The sequence below is a fragment of the Oryza brachyantha genome, chromosome 3 (assembly GCF_000231095.2).
Source record: "Oryza brachyantha chromosome 3, ObraRS2, whole genome shotgun sequence".
Taxonomy (NCBI): Eukaryota; Viridiplantae; Streptophyta; class Magnoliopsida; order Poales; family Poaceae; genus Oryza; species Oryza brachyantha.
The window spans coordinates 18,824,204-18,841,111 of record NC_023165.2 but is presented as its reverse complement, the minus strand read 5'-3'; the positions used below and the strand labels follow the sequence as shown (position 1 = coordinate 18,841,111).

General features: G+C 44.0%; 2 protein-coding genes across 3 annotated transcripts; one reads left to right on the top strand and one right to left on the bottom strand.

The window, feature by feature from the left end:
* Positions 1-5,175: 5,175 nt before the first annotated feature.
* LOC102706371 (TATA-binding protein 2-like) lies at positions 5,176-9,703 on the bottom strand. 2 transcript variants are annotated; one of them, XM_040521717.1, is made up of 9 exons: positions 9,428-9,703; positions 8,379-8,466; positions 7,554-7,625; positions 6,610-6,660; positions 6,494-6,520; positions 6,310-6,402; positions 6,123-6,224; positions 5,967-6,040; positions 5,176-5,548 (listed from the first exon to the last, which is right to left on the bottom strand). In XM_040521717.1, coding segments are annotated over exons 1-9 (591 nt in total). In that variant the 5' UTR covers positions 9,511-9,703; the 3' UTR covers positions 5,176-5,547. The 2 variants fall into 2 exon arrangements, with proteins under 2 accessions (XP_040377651.1, XP_040377650.1); XM_040521716.1 differs by having other exon boundaries at positions 6,494-6,538; positions 9,428-9,701.
* Positions 9,704-11,544: 1,841 nt separating this feature from the next.
* Positions 11,545-16,674, top strand: LOC102704405 (TATA-binding protein 2). Its single transcript, XM_006650235.2, has 9 exons — positions 11,545-11,823; positions 12,660-12,747; positions 13,324-13,395; positions 15,340-15,390; positions 15,461-15,505; positions 15,597-15,689; positions 15,775-15,876; positions 15,951-16,024; positions 16,314-16,674. Coding segments are annotated over exons 1-9 (609 nt in total). The 5' UTR covers positions 11,545-11,740; the 3' UTR covers positions 16,315-16,674.
* The last annotated feature ends 234 nt before the right edge of the window (positions 16,675-16,908 follow it).

Below are 16,908 nucleotides of genomic sequence, written 5' to 3'. Positions count from 1 at the left end.
CTCACGTTCGCATACGTTTTACTCATACGAATCAATCTATTTTTGATCTACTGTTTAATTGCTTAGAATTCCTAATCTAATTAGCTAGCGTGAAATTGATCTACAGTATAAAATTTAATTTTGTAAGTGTAGATTGATTTTACGTTAAAGTCGTCTAATTCTAGTTTAGCGAGTCGTTAAATCTCAATTTAACGGGTCGTTAATTCCTGTCGTTGTTCCGCTAACAGTTCACGGTTTCGTGTTTCGGATCTAATTCGTCGTGCAAATCTCTGATTCGTGCACGTTTTGATTCTATCATGTGAATACGTGTGCTGTTCGCAAATTTTCCGAGCCGTGGCCCAACCCGCGCTCCAAGTCTCCATCGCCTCCTTCGGCCCACTCCTTTTCCTTCTCCTCCCGGGCAGTAGGCCACCGGCCCAGCCAGCCGGCCCACTCCCCTTCGGCCCGTCTCCCCTTCTCCTCTCTCCCTCTAGGCCGGTCGAAGGCCACGGCCCAGACTCCACCTCGCTCGCGCTAAGTCTAGACCGCCTCCCTCTCCTCCTCCAGGCCACTGACAGGCGGTCCCCACCTGTCAGCCCCGTCGTCTTCCTTTGGCCGCACACCCGCGTCGCGCCGCGACGTCGCCTCGCCGTGCCGGCACGCCACCTCATTGCTAGCCGCACTCCGCCCCGCCGCGCCTCACGCCGCTGCGCTGGCCACGCCTCGCCACCTCAGCCTTGCGTCGTCGTCACCATCGCATCCCGACCGCCCCTCCGCCCCCTCTCGGCCGCATCGTCATGCGCCGCCGCGTGCCCATCGGCCGCGCCGCGTCCGCTCTCCGCTGCCGCCGCACCAGCGCCGTTGCGCTGCTGCTCTGCCTCGCCTCGCTGTGCACCGTGCCACCGAGCCGTCGGCCGCACGCCACTCCGTTCTCTACGCCACGCCGTGTCCCGGCCATCCTCTCACCGCCGGCCGCTCTCCATCCGCGTGCGCGTGCCGCTCGCGCCAGCGCAACCACCTTCCGCTTCCCCAGGCGCCGCCAACCGCCGCCCGCACATCCCGGCGCCGCATCCGTGCCGGCGCTAACAACCTCCCCGCCTCCTCCGTGCCCGCGTCGGCCGCCACTAACCACCTCCCGCACGCGCCGGCCGCCACTTTAAATCCCCATCGCCCCGCGCCGCCGCCCGCTTTCCCTTCCCGCACCTGAGCTCCATCGCCTCTTGCCGCCGATCGATCTCGCTGTCCGCCGCCGGGATCGCTTGCCACCAGCCGTCATCTCGCGTCCCGCCACCTCACCGAGGCAACGCCGCCCTCAAAGCCGCTGGTGAGCTGCCCCACGCTCCTCCCCTTCTTTTCCTCTTTCCGTCGCCGCCGCCGAGCGCCCCTCGCCGTCGCCGGGCGTCGTGGGCCTACGGCCGTCGCGGCCGAGCGCCGCCGGCCTAAGCCGTTGTCGCGCCACTCCCGCCATCCCAGGTGGCCGCTTTCCGTCATCGGGCACCGTTGCCGTGCCGGTCACCGTCGTGCGTCACCACCCACCGCCTCGCGCTGCCTCCGCTCGGCTGCACGCCATCGCCGGCCGCATCACCTCCGCGCCGACGCCCTCGCCTGCACCACATCCCCTCCGTGCGCACCCGTTCGTCGTCGTGCGTCGTTGCCGCCGTGCCGTTCGCCTTGCCACCGTCGGCCATGCGCCTCATCCCTTCCTCAGCCGCCGCCTAACCGCGCCGCTCCTTAGCGCCGCCCCTCGTAGCACCGTCGATCATCGCCGGCCGCTGCTCGCGCCGCCGTCCCGCCGCCTGCCGCACCTTCGGCCGAGCGCTTGCACTCTCCCCTCCCGCCTCTGCTCTCTCCCTCTGTCAAGCAGGCCCGGCCCGTCGATCTCTCTCTCTCCCACCGTGGGCCCTGCCCTGTCAGCCCCTCCTTCCCCTCCTATCTCACTGCCAAGTGGGGCCTAGCTGTCGGCGCCAGCTTCTCCTCTGCCGACGTCAGCACCTCCAATAATTGCACAATTAAATCAATAAGGTTTTCTATTTAGTTTAAAAACATAGATAATCTTCTAAAATCCATAGCTAATCCATCTAGTCTCCGTTTAGGTCCATTCAAATTTCATTAAATTCAGAAAAATGCCAAGAATCCATTAAAAATAGTTTCTTTCTCTGTTTCAGTAGTTTTATAGCTTGTTTTTGCTTGTTTTGCTTATTTGTCGTAGGTTTTGACCCCGTCGCAGCGCCGTTCGTTCTCGAAGTCGTCGCCGAAGTTCCTCGTGTGACAGAACAAGGCAAGTGGCACCCTTCTTTGAACATATTAATCCCATGTTTATAAAATCCCTGCTTTATATTCAAACATGCATTGTTTTATGCAAATCTATTTATTTTATTTATCTATTGGGCAATTACCAATCTATCTGTTGATTCCCACTCATTATTATTGTCATCCCAGGGTTAATTTGACTAGAATTTGGGTTAGTCAATGCTTAGCCATGCTTAGTTCAACTAGCTCACCAATTATTATTTGATTATTGATTAAACTTGGTAGACCTTTAATGGTTGTGATCATTATTAATCTTCCGTTGTGGATTAATACAACTAAAATATTGCTTATGGTGGGCTATGGGTGCATGGATTTGAGAGTCATGCCCATGGCAGTTAAGGATCGGTTCTCAGGAAACCCTGGAAGTCTTACATGTACTAACCACAAGCCAGAATGGGCAACGATGAGACGCGTAATCTAGCTTGTCCCTATTCAACGTACCAAGGCAAGGGTGAGCGTGATGGAGTATGGACGGGCAATCGTGGTGTAACGAAAGCCTCTGCTGTTTCTGGATTCACCAAGACACAAGAGGGGACTGTCCGACTTGGTGTAAATGAGGGGGTGAAACCTAAAGAGCGGTGGGATTGTCTAGGGAGAGTTAGGTGAAAGGTCTTATCATGGTTTCTGTACTGAGGTATCGTGGTGATACGTTGGGGCATGGTAACATGCTTGGGAGCCATGTCTTGTGGGTAAAGTTGTACATCTCTACAGAGTAAAACTATTCGAATAGCCGTCCCCGCAGTTATTGGGCGAACTGACAGATTCACTGGGATTAGTTGAACCATTAATAACCTGATCAATCTTGGAACTGGTTTGACCCTGCGCAACGTGGTGTAACGTTGGCAGTGGTTTGGGTCTGTCACAACGTGCTTTAACGTTGGACCGAGGGTTGACCCTATTACAGTGTGGTGTAACGCTGGACAGTGGTTTGGGCCTGTTGCAACGTGGTGTAATGTTGGACAGCGGATGATTATTTTAAATGTTACTTTACTTTTATTTCAGTCTATTTTATCTACTGTTTTGCTAAATTACCGCAGCTTTGAGCAATTTAACCTTAGCCTATTCTTTGATACCCTATTGCATTCATTATTCTCCTATCTTGGGTGTTACTTGTTGAGTACGGTGGTTTGTACTCAGCCTTGCTTAATTTTCCCCTACCAGAGCAAGTGTCAGAGCCTAGGTCAGAAGTCAGAAGAAGGTTGTTCTTAAGATTGAAGTGAGGTTCAGTCCGCCGTCGAGAATGCCTGTGGTGTGGAGCTGTCTTCGCCAGCTGAAGCTGAAGTTTAGATGGTTTAGTTTGTTTTACTTTTCCACTGCATTTCGATAGATAATTGTTTTAATTTGTTTTTAAGTCGTGGAACTGTGTATTAATTTGTCATAGTGTGTACTCAGGCTGATTCCTAGACCGAGATTCAATGCATGCTATTGTTCAGAAATTTGGTGTAAATTTCTGAGCGTGACATTTAGCTCCAGAGCCGAGCTCACGAGCCCAAGTCTTTTTTCTAGCCTTAGAAAGGGGAACCGACGGAGGTAGGACGTGCTCCGCCGTCGAGAATCACCGTTGCCGGGATGCTCACGCTGGGACTCGCCTCCGCTGGGACGCACCGCTGCTACCAAGATCCACCGAGGGAAGAGCTACGCCGCTGCCAAGATCCATCGTCGAGACTCCAGATCCGCCGCACGCGAGCTCCGTCGTCGCCGGGACTCCACCGGTGAGAGCTGCCGTCGGGACGCCATCGGAGAGAGAGGGAGAGAGAGGGGGGCCGAGAGAGGGAGACGGAGAGAGAGATGAGAGACCATTAAAAAAGTTTATGTAGATCCCACCTAAGACACCATGGACCATGAGAAGTGTCTTATGCGTGTCTTTATCCTACGTAGTATTTTTCTTTTGGCTAAGAGTACTCCATCAAGTAGCTTCTATAGTACATGCCCTAAGCTGCCCCTACTCCGCACTGTCGTCACTTGCCCGCAACACCGCACCTACTCGTCCATCGTCTCTTGATAGCATGCTCTGCCTTTCTGCCGCCCCTCCTCCATGCCGATGTCACCTGTCTTCGTCGTCATCACCTGCTCGTGCCACCGCCCATAGGTATGGTGGTGGGTGAAAGTAAGTTATCATATATTCTGTATTAGGCCGTGTTTGGCATATGTTAGCTTCCAAACTGCTAAACGATGTATTTTTTACGAAAATTTTTTTATAAAAAAATTACTTTAAAAAATCATATTAATCTATTTATGTTTTTATAATTAATAATTAATTAATCATGTACTAATCTATTATTACGTCTTTTGCGCCGAATAACTAACCCCCTCCCACCGAATGCGGCCTTAGATGAGCTAAATGAGCCAATATAATAGTTTATGGGCCTCCTTTTATTCAGCTATGATTTATGATTTATATACAAATGTACATGTTAGATCAGGTACAGGTTATCTACGAATAAAAAAATAAAACCCCACCGCTATCCGCTATACTCTCAGATCATGGGCGCCGACGGATAAAATGTTAAGCACGGACTCGGTACATACACGATCTGCCATTGCACATGGCAGCCATTTATGCTATTACTCCGCCCATCTTGTTCGATATTGGATTGATGATTCTTTCAGCTTGTATGCAGAAAATGCATTCTTCTATAGCATAATGGAGGGTTCATTCTTGCAAAGGAGAACGGATGAAACAAATAGCCTTATCATTTCGCTTTTGCTTTTACTTAAAAGTCAGGTTTTAAAATTTTAATTATATCTTATTTTTCGTTTATAAATATACTATTTGGTTTTTTCATAAAAAAGTTATACCTCACATTTTTTTTCTAAGAAATAACACAGGCCGGTTTTAAAAAATCTGTATCGAAGAGCAATCACAATCACAGGCAACGAGTTCCATCATCCAACAATACACATTATTCTTACGCATCCACAGTACATGTTCTGCCACTTGAAGTTAGCCATCCATCTCTGTAAAATGTCGCACTACATGTCTACTTGCAAAAGGGAAAAAAATCAGAGAGATTTAGTAGAGAACCCCACTATTTCCGTTCGATTGAACTCCCATCTCCCGAGACAACAACATAGGAGTACTCATCATCCACAGTTCCACACTACAAGTCTACATTCTACAACACTCATCCACCGAGGGGCTCACATAAATTACAAGATGCTGTACGCTCCTCCAGACTATATGTACAGACGACAAAATTAGCAGTCACAAGGCAGCAAGATCTCAAGGAAGCTTGTACTCGTGGCCTCCATAAGTTATCTGCGAATTGGAAGGGCCAAGAAACCATTGTCATTTAAAATTGTGTTCACCTAATTTGGAAGTAAGCTGTAGGGAAGGCCAGCCAAATGGTATTGATGCATGATATCGAAAACAAGCATCCGCAACCAATTGTGTTTTCCTTGCCGTGCCTTGTTTCTGCTAGACCATATTGATTTCTAATTGGAAAGTTTAGATTTATTAAGAGCTTGAACCACAAAAGATATTTTACATCATACAACCATTAGACTCGTAATAATACTAAAAAATCAGCATATTGCAATTTATAGCATATTTCCATGGTCCATTCCCACATATAACTAAAGATAAATAGCAATTATCAACTTTATCATTCCTACTGTACATTTTTTATTGTTCAAATATTTCAACTGCACACTTAAACTACAAAATAAAGACATACCATTGCTGGACTTTTCTGAACTCCGTCAGTACAGGGTATATGTTTTCGAAGGCAGTATATGTCTCATCCCTCACCTAGAAAGACAGTATATTAATTCATACAAAAAGGAATAGGCAAAAAGGCAATCAAGGGTGAATAAAAGGAAAGACTGCTAACCTTTGCTCCGGTTAAAACAATCTTGCCTGAAACAAAAATCAAAAGAACAATTTTTGGTTGCTTCATCCGATATATCAGACCAGGAAAGAGTTCTGGCTCATACTGTAAGAAAAAAGGCGCAAGACATGAGAAAAACATACCACATGTGAAAGAAATATTGTAAAAAACATGGAATAATTCAACTTACACTTGAGAAAGCACCATGAGAATATGCAAGTCCCTCCAGCCTGATTGGAAATTTAACATCGCAAGAGCCAACAATGTTCTGAATCTTGAAGTCCTGGTATAGTGCAATAGTTAGATACAATCTCACAGGATGAAAATGGTAGACACATGCACAGATGAGAATTAAGCAAGCCTGAAATGGTTACCTTGAACTTAGCAGGAAAGCCAAGTTTCTGGATAATACGAGCATACTGGTAGTAAGAGCTAGTATTAGACTTCAGAGATATTGAAATAAAAGACAAATAGAGAAGAGTTACAATACCTTTCTTGCTGCAAGCTTGGATTGTTGTTCACTCTTCGCCCCAGTACAGACCTGGTATAGGACACCAAAAGATTTATAAACAAATTTTTAAGTTCAACCATAGATGCTGGGAGACATATTGGTAAGAGCCAAATAGAGAGAGCAAAGATACAACAAATTGGTGTATCAATCCATTGACAACCCCTTCTTTAAGCCCACTGCATGACAGCCAGGCCCCATACCATTAACCCTAAGGCTGTGACTCCTTTATTCTCACATTTAAAATGTGAACCTCTGATCAGTAAAATGTACTACTGTAACACAAATTACCCCTTGTGCTGAGAATCAGCAAAGCAACTTCTAATGACCGTTTTTATCCCAAAAAGTTGATCACCTATCATCCTTCAAAAAGTAAGATTATTTGGATGAAAATCAAGTCAATTTTCGTTGCTTACTATAAATACACTCTTTAAAATTAAGACAGTGACCAGACAGAAAGCTCAGGTGGTTGTCTTTACTAATTATCATTCAACAAATAAATATGATATGTTCAATATATTGTTAATAAACAATTTCGATTATGCTCTGAAGCCATAAAAAAGTTTAACACGGACAAAATATGCATCCAAATAAAGAATAATACTCATCCAGTTATTATATGACAAAGCAATCAATAGCAAACATGTCAGAAAATAAGAGCAAAACTTAATTTACAGATCAACATTGAACTACAGGCTGCGTGGACCAGCTATGGATTTCATAGCTGCTAAAAGGTAAAGAAAACTAGATGGTAGGCTGGTAGCAACAGTTAAACATCAGCGGAAAGAACTGATCAATCAATGCTCATTCTAAAAGCTACAAGATCAGCAGCTGACCATTAAACAGAGAAAATTATTCACGAGTCAATAAGTACTTGGACAAAAAGAACATTAGTAGTCTTATCTATACAAGAAGTTGAACCATACCATTTTACCCGATGCAAATATCAGAGCTGTAGTTTTTGGTTCTCTTATTCGCATGATAACTGCAGCAAAACGCTGTTTATGAAAAGAGGAGTTAGCAAATTAAAACATTGATTACAGGAAATGACCGTGAAATTATAAAGGGGCAATGCTACCAAAGTGCAAATCAACCTAAGTTACTACCTCCATTTCATATTATAAGATGTTCCTTCACTACATTCATATGGATGCTAATGAACCTGGACACATAGAAAACATATACATTCATCTATGGATGAATCCAGGTAGAGCCAAAACATCCTATAATATGGAACGGATGGAGTAGTAGATAGAGAAGTGATAACCTGAGCGTGCACTTAGCTCTGTTTCTTCTAAAATGTATATACATTATTAAAGCAAACTTAACAGCCTGGATTTAGCTTACTGTATTAACATATAATTACAAAAGCTCCCATTACATCATGCTGCATCTGGTACATGTATAACAGATTATACAGTCCAGAGGTAGTAAGCTTAGTGATTTGGAATCTTATTTGTAAAGCAATTTGTTTATCCATGGGACAAGCTGAGAGTGAGCAAATGTCTTCACTATATTAACTGGACCGCTAGTTATGGAATTATCCACACTGGCATATAAAATTGAACTGGACCGCCATCTGGGAATACACTTAAAGGAAGTACCATCGTAGGAACATGCCATAGGAATGTATGGACTTGTCTACATATTACATGCTAGTAAGAATAACATAGGCACCATTTTTAAATGCAATGAAGATATCCTTTTGAGCAAAACAGAGATACAGGAACACACCAAAGCCATTATAATACCTTTGGATTATATTCTGCATTGCGTGCTTGCAAAGCTATAGCTTTGAGGTCTAATTTGCAATCCAAATTGACCGTTGACACAATGTTTCTGCCATCAAAACAGATGAGAAAGAATAATAAATACTTCAATCTCCTTGCTAGAAGTAGCCAAAGGAAGCATCATAAACAAAAACAGTGGGATAAATGCAGTCTAGCAGCTATAATCCCAACAATGCAACATAAATAATACAGCAAGACAGCAAAAACAAGCATGCGCACTTATGAGAATAATGCATAGCACCAAGTACACTGACAAGCAGCAATATCCGCATATGCTTGACTATTTTGCAATGCACACCAGCATGCAAATATGCATGCCTGGTAGCAATGTAGGCAAGCCTCATGTTCCGAAGCACACCAGCAAGAACATCATGCTAATAAAGAGCTAAGTTTGCCCATATTGGCCCGTACGAGCACAAAACCTAGAAGTAAGTTATACAAGGATCAAGCCTAAATTTGATGTGCATAACTTCGGGCTGTCTAAAAACATGTAGTAACTCATGTCCAACAGTATCTCATAATCATAAACTCTCCACAGAAATAGTCCCTCTAACGCTGAAATCCGTGAGGGGAAAGAATTAAATGCTACAGTCAGATGCATGATTGTTTATATATCTGGTTTTTTCCCAAGAAAAAATAAATAAAAACAGCTGACCAGCTAATTCTCGAATCGTGTATATTATGATAAAAACATATTCTGGCTAAGAAGAGTTTTTTTTATGAAAGCTGGAATGAGATGGATCTGTGACAGAATCACAGCAAGCACGATTTTTTTCTTGTCCGCCCGGATTCACAGATCTGAGAAAGGCCCCCTTTCAAGCAAGCAAACGCTACCAAAACCCCTAATATAGGGCCCAAGCTACCATCTCTCCGATCCGATGACGACGATTTGCCAAAACCAAAGCCAACAGCGCAGCACGAATCCACCTCAAACACTCCCAAGCAGTGACAGAATCTCAATCTTCCCCCCCCCCCCCCGGCGGCAGATCCGCGCAGATTCGGGGACTTACTGGAGCGTGGGGACGATACCGGAGGGGTGCTTCACCAGGTCCACGGGCTCGCTCCCCTCCAGCGCCGCTGCCGCCTCCGCCATACACCAAAACCGGATCCGGCCCCGCGCCGGAGAAGAAAGGACCGGGGAAATGGCGGGAAGAGGTGGGGCGGGGCGGAAAGTTGGCGGAAAATTTCGAAATCCGAGGTCTTATATAGCGATCTGGAGAAGGAATTGGAGGGGGGAGGGGGGAGCGGGAGCGGGAGGGCTAGGGTTGTCTATCCAGCAGCCGGGGTCGAGAGAGAGAGAGGGGGGGGGGGGGGGTGGAGCGTTGCGGGCGGAGGGGGAGGGGGAGGGGGAGATGTGGATGCGGATGGATGGATGGATGGATGGTGGGTGGGTGGGTGTGGCAGTGTGGGGCCCGCGGCTTAGTGTCTTTGACGGGGGAGTAGCCGGTCGGGCCGGTCGCTGGGTTAGAAATTTCGCTCGTAGCCTCGATGACTCACCAAGACCGCGTTCGACTGTCCTCGAATTATTAGTGTGCACCGATAAGCATTATTATTAATATTCTATGAGAACTTCAAAAAATATTATATTAATTTATTTTTAAATTTTTATAATTAATAATTAATTAATTGTATATTAATCTATAACTATGTTTTCGTGTCAGATAAACAAGAGATAGCTGAAGTTACCTAAGTACGTCAGTCTTTCCTTTTTCTTGCCATTTAATTCATGAACCTTTTGAAGAGGGGGTTGTTATACGAGAGTTAAAGTGGACAAATCTACTATGTACCATAAACTTTGTTTCAATTAAACGTTTTGCCACCAACTTTGTGCAGTTCTATAATATGTCATAGTCTTTTGCTTAACTTATACAATTTATCATTATCGTCCAGTTAGCCTTTGTTAGTACTGTTCATTTTTGTTTTAATGACCGAAATATCCCTAGGACAAAACTTTCATTTTCTTAAATAATCTGAAATAATTTCATATTGTAAACATTATACCGCAAACCATCTAAAATTTGACCAAAAAGTTAGAATTTGAAATTTTGGATGTTTCTCCAATTTCTAAAGGTTTTTGATCCAAGGGTACTTCAGTCATTATAAGATACAAAAAATACTAGCGAAGGATAACTGGACAGCGATGATGTGTGATACCTATACTAGGGACATCCGTAGGCTACATGTATACGTACATAGGGGTACCGAATAGAAAGATAATCTGTACCGGATTGACCAGGAGTTTGGTAATTAACGGATTACATGCCGCACGCATCGGACTCTACCGTATCTGTAGGATAAATCTTAATAGTATCAGATTATGACTCTACCATATCTATAAGCTCCATCCCCCACTATATAAGGGAGTACGGTGCACCCCTCGAGGGATATACAATCATACATCCCTAAATACAATCTCAGCAATACTAGGGTTTATCTTGTTAGCTGAGAGCATGAACTTAGGTAAACATTCGTCTTCATCCTAACCATCGAGTTTCTAGTCTTTTGGTCACTCTACAGTGCTGATTGTCGATAGATGGTATATATATAGGAGAAGTTAAGAAAAATTCAAAGACATATTCTAGAATTGAAAAAAACAGTGGCAAATCGTGGAATTGGGTTAATGTCGGTGGTACGGAATGTATTTTCACTTCCTTCGATGGTGTAGTTCTCACGATGCTACCCCTCTCATGCCACCGCCTCACGCCACAGCAGCAGAGCATTTGTGCCCCTCCTTCCCTACAAACTATTTGTGAAAAGTCTACGGATTATTAAACGTCGGAAGACAAAACACACATATTTGGTGTCTTAGGCCGTGTTCGGCTGACTCATTCATAACCCAAATTTTCTTGTTTTCTGCACGCATGCTTACTAAATTGTTAAACGGTGTATTTTTTACAAAAATTTTCAATAGGAAAGTTATTTAAAAAAATCATATTATTAATCTATGATTTCTAAACCAAACGCGGCCCTAATATCGTAATTTCCACTCCGTGAACGGCCTGAAAAACGCCCATGGACCGGACCGACCGGCTACTCCCCGTCAACGACAGACAGGTGGACCCCACACCCACCCATCCGCATCCACATCTCCCCCCTCCGCCCGCATCGCTCCACCCTCTCTCTCTCTCTTCCCCCCCTCGCGCGACCCCGGCGGCTGGATAGATAACCCTAGCCCTCCCGATCTCCCTCCCGCGTCCTCATCTTCCTTCTCCAGATCGCTATATAAGACCTCGGATTTCGAAATTTTCCGCCAACTTTCCGCCTCTTCCCGCCATTTCCCGGTCCTTTCTTCTCCGGCGCGGGGCCGGATCCGGTTCTGGTGTATGGCGGAGGCGGCGGCGGCGCTGGAGGGGAGCGAGCCCGTGGACCTGGCCAAGCACCCCTCCGGTATCGTCCCCACGCTCCAGTAAGTCCCCGAATCTGCGCGGATCTGCCGCCGGGGGTAGAAAGATTCGGACTCTGTCTCTGGGTTGGGTTGCCTCGTTTGGGCTGCTTGGGATTGGGATGGTTGAGGTGGATTCGTGCCGCGCTGTTGGTTTTTTTGTTTTGGCAAAATCATCGTCTTCGGGATAATCTGAGAGGTGTTAGCTTGGGTTGGGTTCTGTGTTAGGGGTTTTGATAGCGTTTGCTTGCTTGAAAAGGGGCCTTCTCAGATCTGTCAATCCGGGCGGACAAGAAAAAGGCCGTGCTTGCTGTCACTCTGTGACAGATTCATCCGATTCCCCCCAAGGATTTCAACTTTAGATGGATTAATTCTGTGGAGAGTTTATGCTGATGAGATACTGTTCGACATGAGTCACGGCATGTTCTTAGACAGTCGGAAGTTCTGAACAGCATATTTAGGCTTGATCCATGTATTATATAACCTACTAATGTTTTGTGCTCGTACAGGCCAACGTGGGCAAACTTAGCTGTCTGTAGCATGATGTACTTGCTGGTGTGCATTGAAACATGAGGCTTTCCTACATTGCTACCAGGCATGCATATTTGCACGGCGAAAAAGTCGGGCATATGCCTATATTGCTGCTTGTCATAGTGTACTTGGTGGCATGCATTATTCTTATAAGTATGCGTGCTTGTTTTGCTGCGCCTTGCTGAATTGTTTATGTTACTGTGTTGGGATTATAGCTGCTAGACTGCATGTGTCCTGTCTCCCTGTTTGGGTTTATGATGTTTCCTTTGGTTACCGTTAGCAAGTATATTGAAGTATTTATTATTTATTCTGATCTATTTTGATGGCAGAAACATTGTATCGACGGTCAATTTGGATTGCAAATTAGACCTCAAAGCTATAGCTTTGCAAGCACGCAATGCAGAATATAATCCAAAGGTACTATGATGTGGTGTGTTCATGTGGCTCTGTTTTTGCTCGAAAGGATATCTCCATTGCATTTAAAAATGATACCTGTGTTATTCTTATTATCATGTATATGTAGACAAGTCCATACATTCCTATGGTCTGTTCCTAGGTTGGTACTTATGTGTACTGTAACTCATTTGCGACTACAATCTTAGATGTCAGTCAGTCCAGTTAACATAGTGAAGACATTCGTCCACACCCAGTTTGTCCAATTGATAATCAAATTGCTTTACTGATAAGACTATAAATCTTTAAGTTTAGTACATATGGACTTTATAATCTTGTAATACATGTACCAGATGCAGCATAATTCATTGGGAGTTTTTGTATTTATATGTCAACACCGCAAGCTAAATCCAGACTGTTAAGTTTACTTTAATAATATTGTAGAACAAGCAGAGATAAGTTCACACTGAGGTTATAACTTCTCTATCTAGTAACTTGAGTTGATCTGTTCTATGGTAGCATTGCGTTTTATAATTCCATTCTCATTTGTATTTTGTTGTAAACTATGTTTTGTTTGCTAACTCCTCTGTTCATATACAGCGTTTTGCTGCAGTTATCATGAGAATAAGAGAACCGAAAACTACAGCTCTGATATTTGCATCGGGTAAAATGGTATAGTTCAACTACTTGTGTTGATAAGACTTCTGATGTCTTTTTTGTTCAAGTACTTATTGACCCGTAAATCATTTTGTCTTTTTTATGGCTAGCTGTTTATCTTGTAACTAGGGATGAAAACGGCTTGGAAACGGACGGAAACAACCTCTACCGTTTCCATTTCCATATTTTTTTCGGAACCAGAACCGGAACCGGAAACCTCGGATACGGTATCGGAATCGGACAATATCGAAAACGAAAACGGAGCGGACACGAAGTGGACCAAATACGGTATCGAAAGTTTATCGGAATATAAAAATACCTCAAAATGAGTATGAAAATCTTCTCTAAAACAACATACCAAATTCTTAAAGTAACTAAGAGAACAACAATGATGAATCCATCTACAGCATAATAGAAAATGATTCAATGTTAGAGCTTCACATTCCACAACACAAAAATAAAATTAATTAGAGCACCAGAGCAGAAAACAAATACAAATGAAGTGGCATTGCTTACTGTCATGGAGAGGCATTGCTTACTGTGATTAACAAATACAAAGATGAAGCATTGCTGCATTGGTAATGCTTACCGACGTTGTGGGCAGCAAGGCAGGGCCGTCCTAGGGGCAGCGAGGCACAGCGGGTGACGAGGCACAGCAGGCGAGGTAGGGAGGCGGCGTCAGGGGCTGGTAGCTCGAAGCAGCGTCGAGGTCCGGCAACGTTGAGGCGTCGCCGGGGGCCAGCGGCTGGAGGGTCGGCGCGTAGGCGTCAGTCGCCGGTAGGGTTGGTGATGTCGTCGGGGGTGGCGGGGATGGAAGCAAGCAGCGACGCCGGCGAGCGGTCCGTATGGCGGCGGCGGCCGGTGCTACCACCGCCTCCACCTGCACGCACGGGCGTCGGGCGGCAGCCGCCTCCAGCGAGTGCCCGAGTACCACTTCTGGTCCTTGAAGTTCGAGTTCAAGACTGCTCGGGTTAGCACATACATTCAATTTGGGCTGCTGGGCTATTGGGCCAAATTCGTACTAAGCTGCCGTTCGGAATTCCGGATAATTTTCCGGAAAGTTTCCGACCGATTCCACGTTCCGACGGATAATACTCTTACCGTATCCGTTTCCGATACCGATTCCGAAAATTTCCGAAAAAATTCTGACCGATGGATTCCGTTTCCGAAAATAGGTCCGGATTTCAGAAAAATTCCGAACCGTTTTCAACCCTACTTGTAACTATTATAGCGCTTATTAATTCATCAATTTTTTAACTGTTGCTATCAGCCTACTATCTAGTTTTTCTTTATATTTCTATGACATCCATAGCTAGTCCATGCAGTCTGTAGTTCAATGTAAAATCTCCAAATTAAATTTTGCTCTGCTTTTCCGACATGTTTGCTATTGCATCGCTTTGTCATATAACTGGATGATTATTGTTCTTTATGTGAATGCTAGTTTGTCCGTGTTAAAACTTTTTTATGGCTTCAGAGCATAATCGGAATTGTTTATTGACAATAAATTGAACCTATCGTATTTATCTGTTGAAGGATAACTAACTATGATACATCACATGGACTTCCTGTCTGGTCAATATCTTAATTTAAAAAAGTGTGTTTACAGTAGGCTATGAAAACCAACTTGATTTTTCATCCAAATAAGCTTACTTGTTGAAGGATGATAGGTGATCAACCTTCTTGGCATAAAATCATCATTAGAAATTTCTTGCTGATTCTCAGCACAAGGGATAATTTTTGTGTTATAATAATATATTTTACTGGTTAGAGGTATGGGGCCTGGCTGTCATGCAGTGGAGTTGAGAAATGGGTTGTCAAGGGTTTGATACACCAATTTGTTGCATCTTTGCTCTCTCTCTCTCTCTCATAAAAATCAAATTTGCTTTGTACCGAAATTTCTCTCTGCATCTATGGTTGATCTTGAAGTTTGCTTCTATATCTTTTTGTGTCCTATACCAGGTCTGTACCGGGGCGAAGAGTGAACAGCAATCCAAGCTTGCAGCAAGAAAGGTGTTGTGACTCTTTCTATTTTACTTTTATTTCGCAATCTCTGAAGTCTAACGCTAGCTTTTATTACCAGTATGCTCGTATTATCCAGAAGCTTGGCTTTCCTGCTAAGTTCAAGGTAATCATTTCAGGGTTGCTTAATTGTCATCTGTGTGTGTGTCTACCATTGTCATCCTGTGAGATTGTGCCTAACTGTTGGACTATGCCAGGACTTCAAGATTCAGAACATTGTTGGCTCTTGTGATGTTAAATTTCCAATCAGGCTAGAAGGACTTGCATATTCTCATGGTGCTTTCTCAAGTGTAAGTTGAATTCTTCATGTTCGTTGTACGATCTTTCTTTCACATCTGTTATGTTTCTCATGTCTTATGCCTTTTTTTCTTACAGTATGAGCCAGAACTCTTTCCTGGTCTGATATATCGGATGAAGCAACCGAAAATTGTTCTTTTGATTTTTGTTTCAGGCAAGATTGTTTTGACGGGAGCAAAGGTTAGCAGTCTTTCCTTTTATGCATCCTTGATTGCCTATTCATTTTTGTATGTCTGAATATACTGTATTTCTAGGTGAGGGATGAGACATATACTGCCTTTGAAAACATATACCCTGTACTGACGGAGTTCAGAAAAGTTCAGCAATGGTATGTCTTTATTTTGTTGTCCAAGTGTGCAGTTGAAATATTGGAACAATAAAAATATACTGTAGGAATTACAGACTGGATAATTGCTATTTATCTGTCTTTTGTTATATGTGGGAGTAGACCATGAACATGCTATACTAAATTGTAATATTTGGATGCTTGTTTTAGCTATCATGCATCAATACCATGTGAACAGCCTGTTGGCTGGCCTTGCCTACAGCTTACTTCCAAATTAGGAGAACACAGTTTTAAATGATAATAATGGTTTCTTGGTCCTTCCAATTCGCAGATAACTCATGGAGGTCACGTGTAGACGCTTCCTTGAGATTTGCTGCCTTGTGACTGCTAATTTTGTCTTATGTACATATAGTCTGGAGGAGCGTACAGCATCTTGTAATTTATGTGAGCCCCTCGATGGATGAGTGTTGTAGAATGTAGCCTTGTAGTGTGGAACTGTGGATGATGAGTACTATGTTCAATCGAACGGAGCTACTAGGGTTCTCGTTCTAAATCCTTTTCTTTTTCTTTTTCTTTTTCCCTTTTCAAATAGACATGTAGTAAGACTTCTTACAGAGATGGACGGCTAACTTCAAGTGGCAGAACATGTAATGTGGATGCTTAAGAATATCATGGACTGTGGGATATTTGAACTCGTTGCCTGTGATTGTGATTGTGATGGTTCTTAGAAACAAAGTTTTTACTAACCTGCCTTATTCAGATAATGGGAGGTACAAGCAATTAGCCACACTGTTATTTCTCAGGAAACGAGAGGTACAAGCAATTTTGTTGCATCCATTTTCCTTTTGAATGAAAGAATTAGCGCTCTATCATACTAAACACATGCTTTTTTTCTGCAAACAAACAAAAAGAAAGAAGTATAAATC

Excerpts from the sequence above, each read along its gene's own strand:
- LOC102706371 (XM_040521716.1), bottom strand. The coding sequence starts at position 9,510 with ATGGCGGAGGCGGCAGCGGCGCTGGAGGGGAGCGAGCCCGTGGACCTG. Across the intron at positions 7,626-8,378 it reads ATGCAGAATATAATCCAAAG|CGTTTTGCTGCAGTTATCAT; the intron begins GTATTATAATGG and ends TTTCATAAACAG. Across the intron at positions 6,403-6,493 it reads GCTTTCCTGCTAAGTTCAAG|GACTTCAAGATTCAGAACAT; the intron begins GTAACCATTTCA and ends GCACTATACCAG.
- LOC102704405 (XM_006650235.2), top strand. The coding sequence starts at position 11,741 with ATGGCGGAGGCGGCGGCGGCGCTGGAGGGGAGCGAGCCCGTGGACCTG. Across the intron at positions 15,506-15,596 it reads GCTTTCCTGCTAAGTTCAAG|GACTTCAAGATTCAGAACAT; the intron begins GTAATCATTTCA and ends GGACTATGCCAG. Across the intron at positions 15,877-15,950 it reads TTGTTTTGACGGGAGCAAAG|GTGAGGGATGAGACATATAC; the intron begins GTTAGCAGTCTT and ends CTGTATTTCTAG.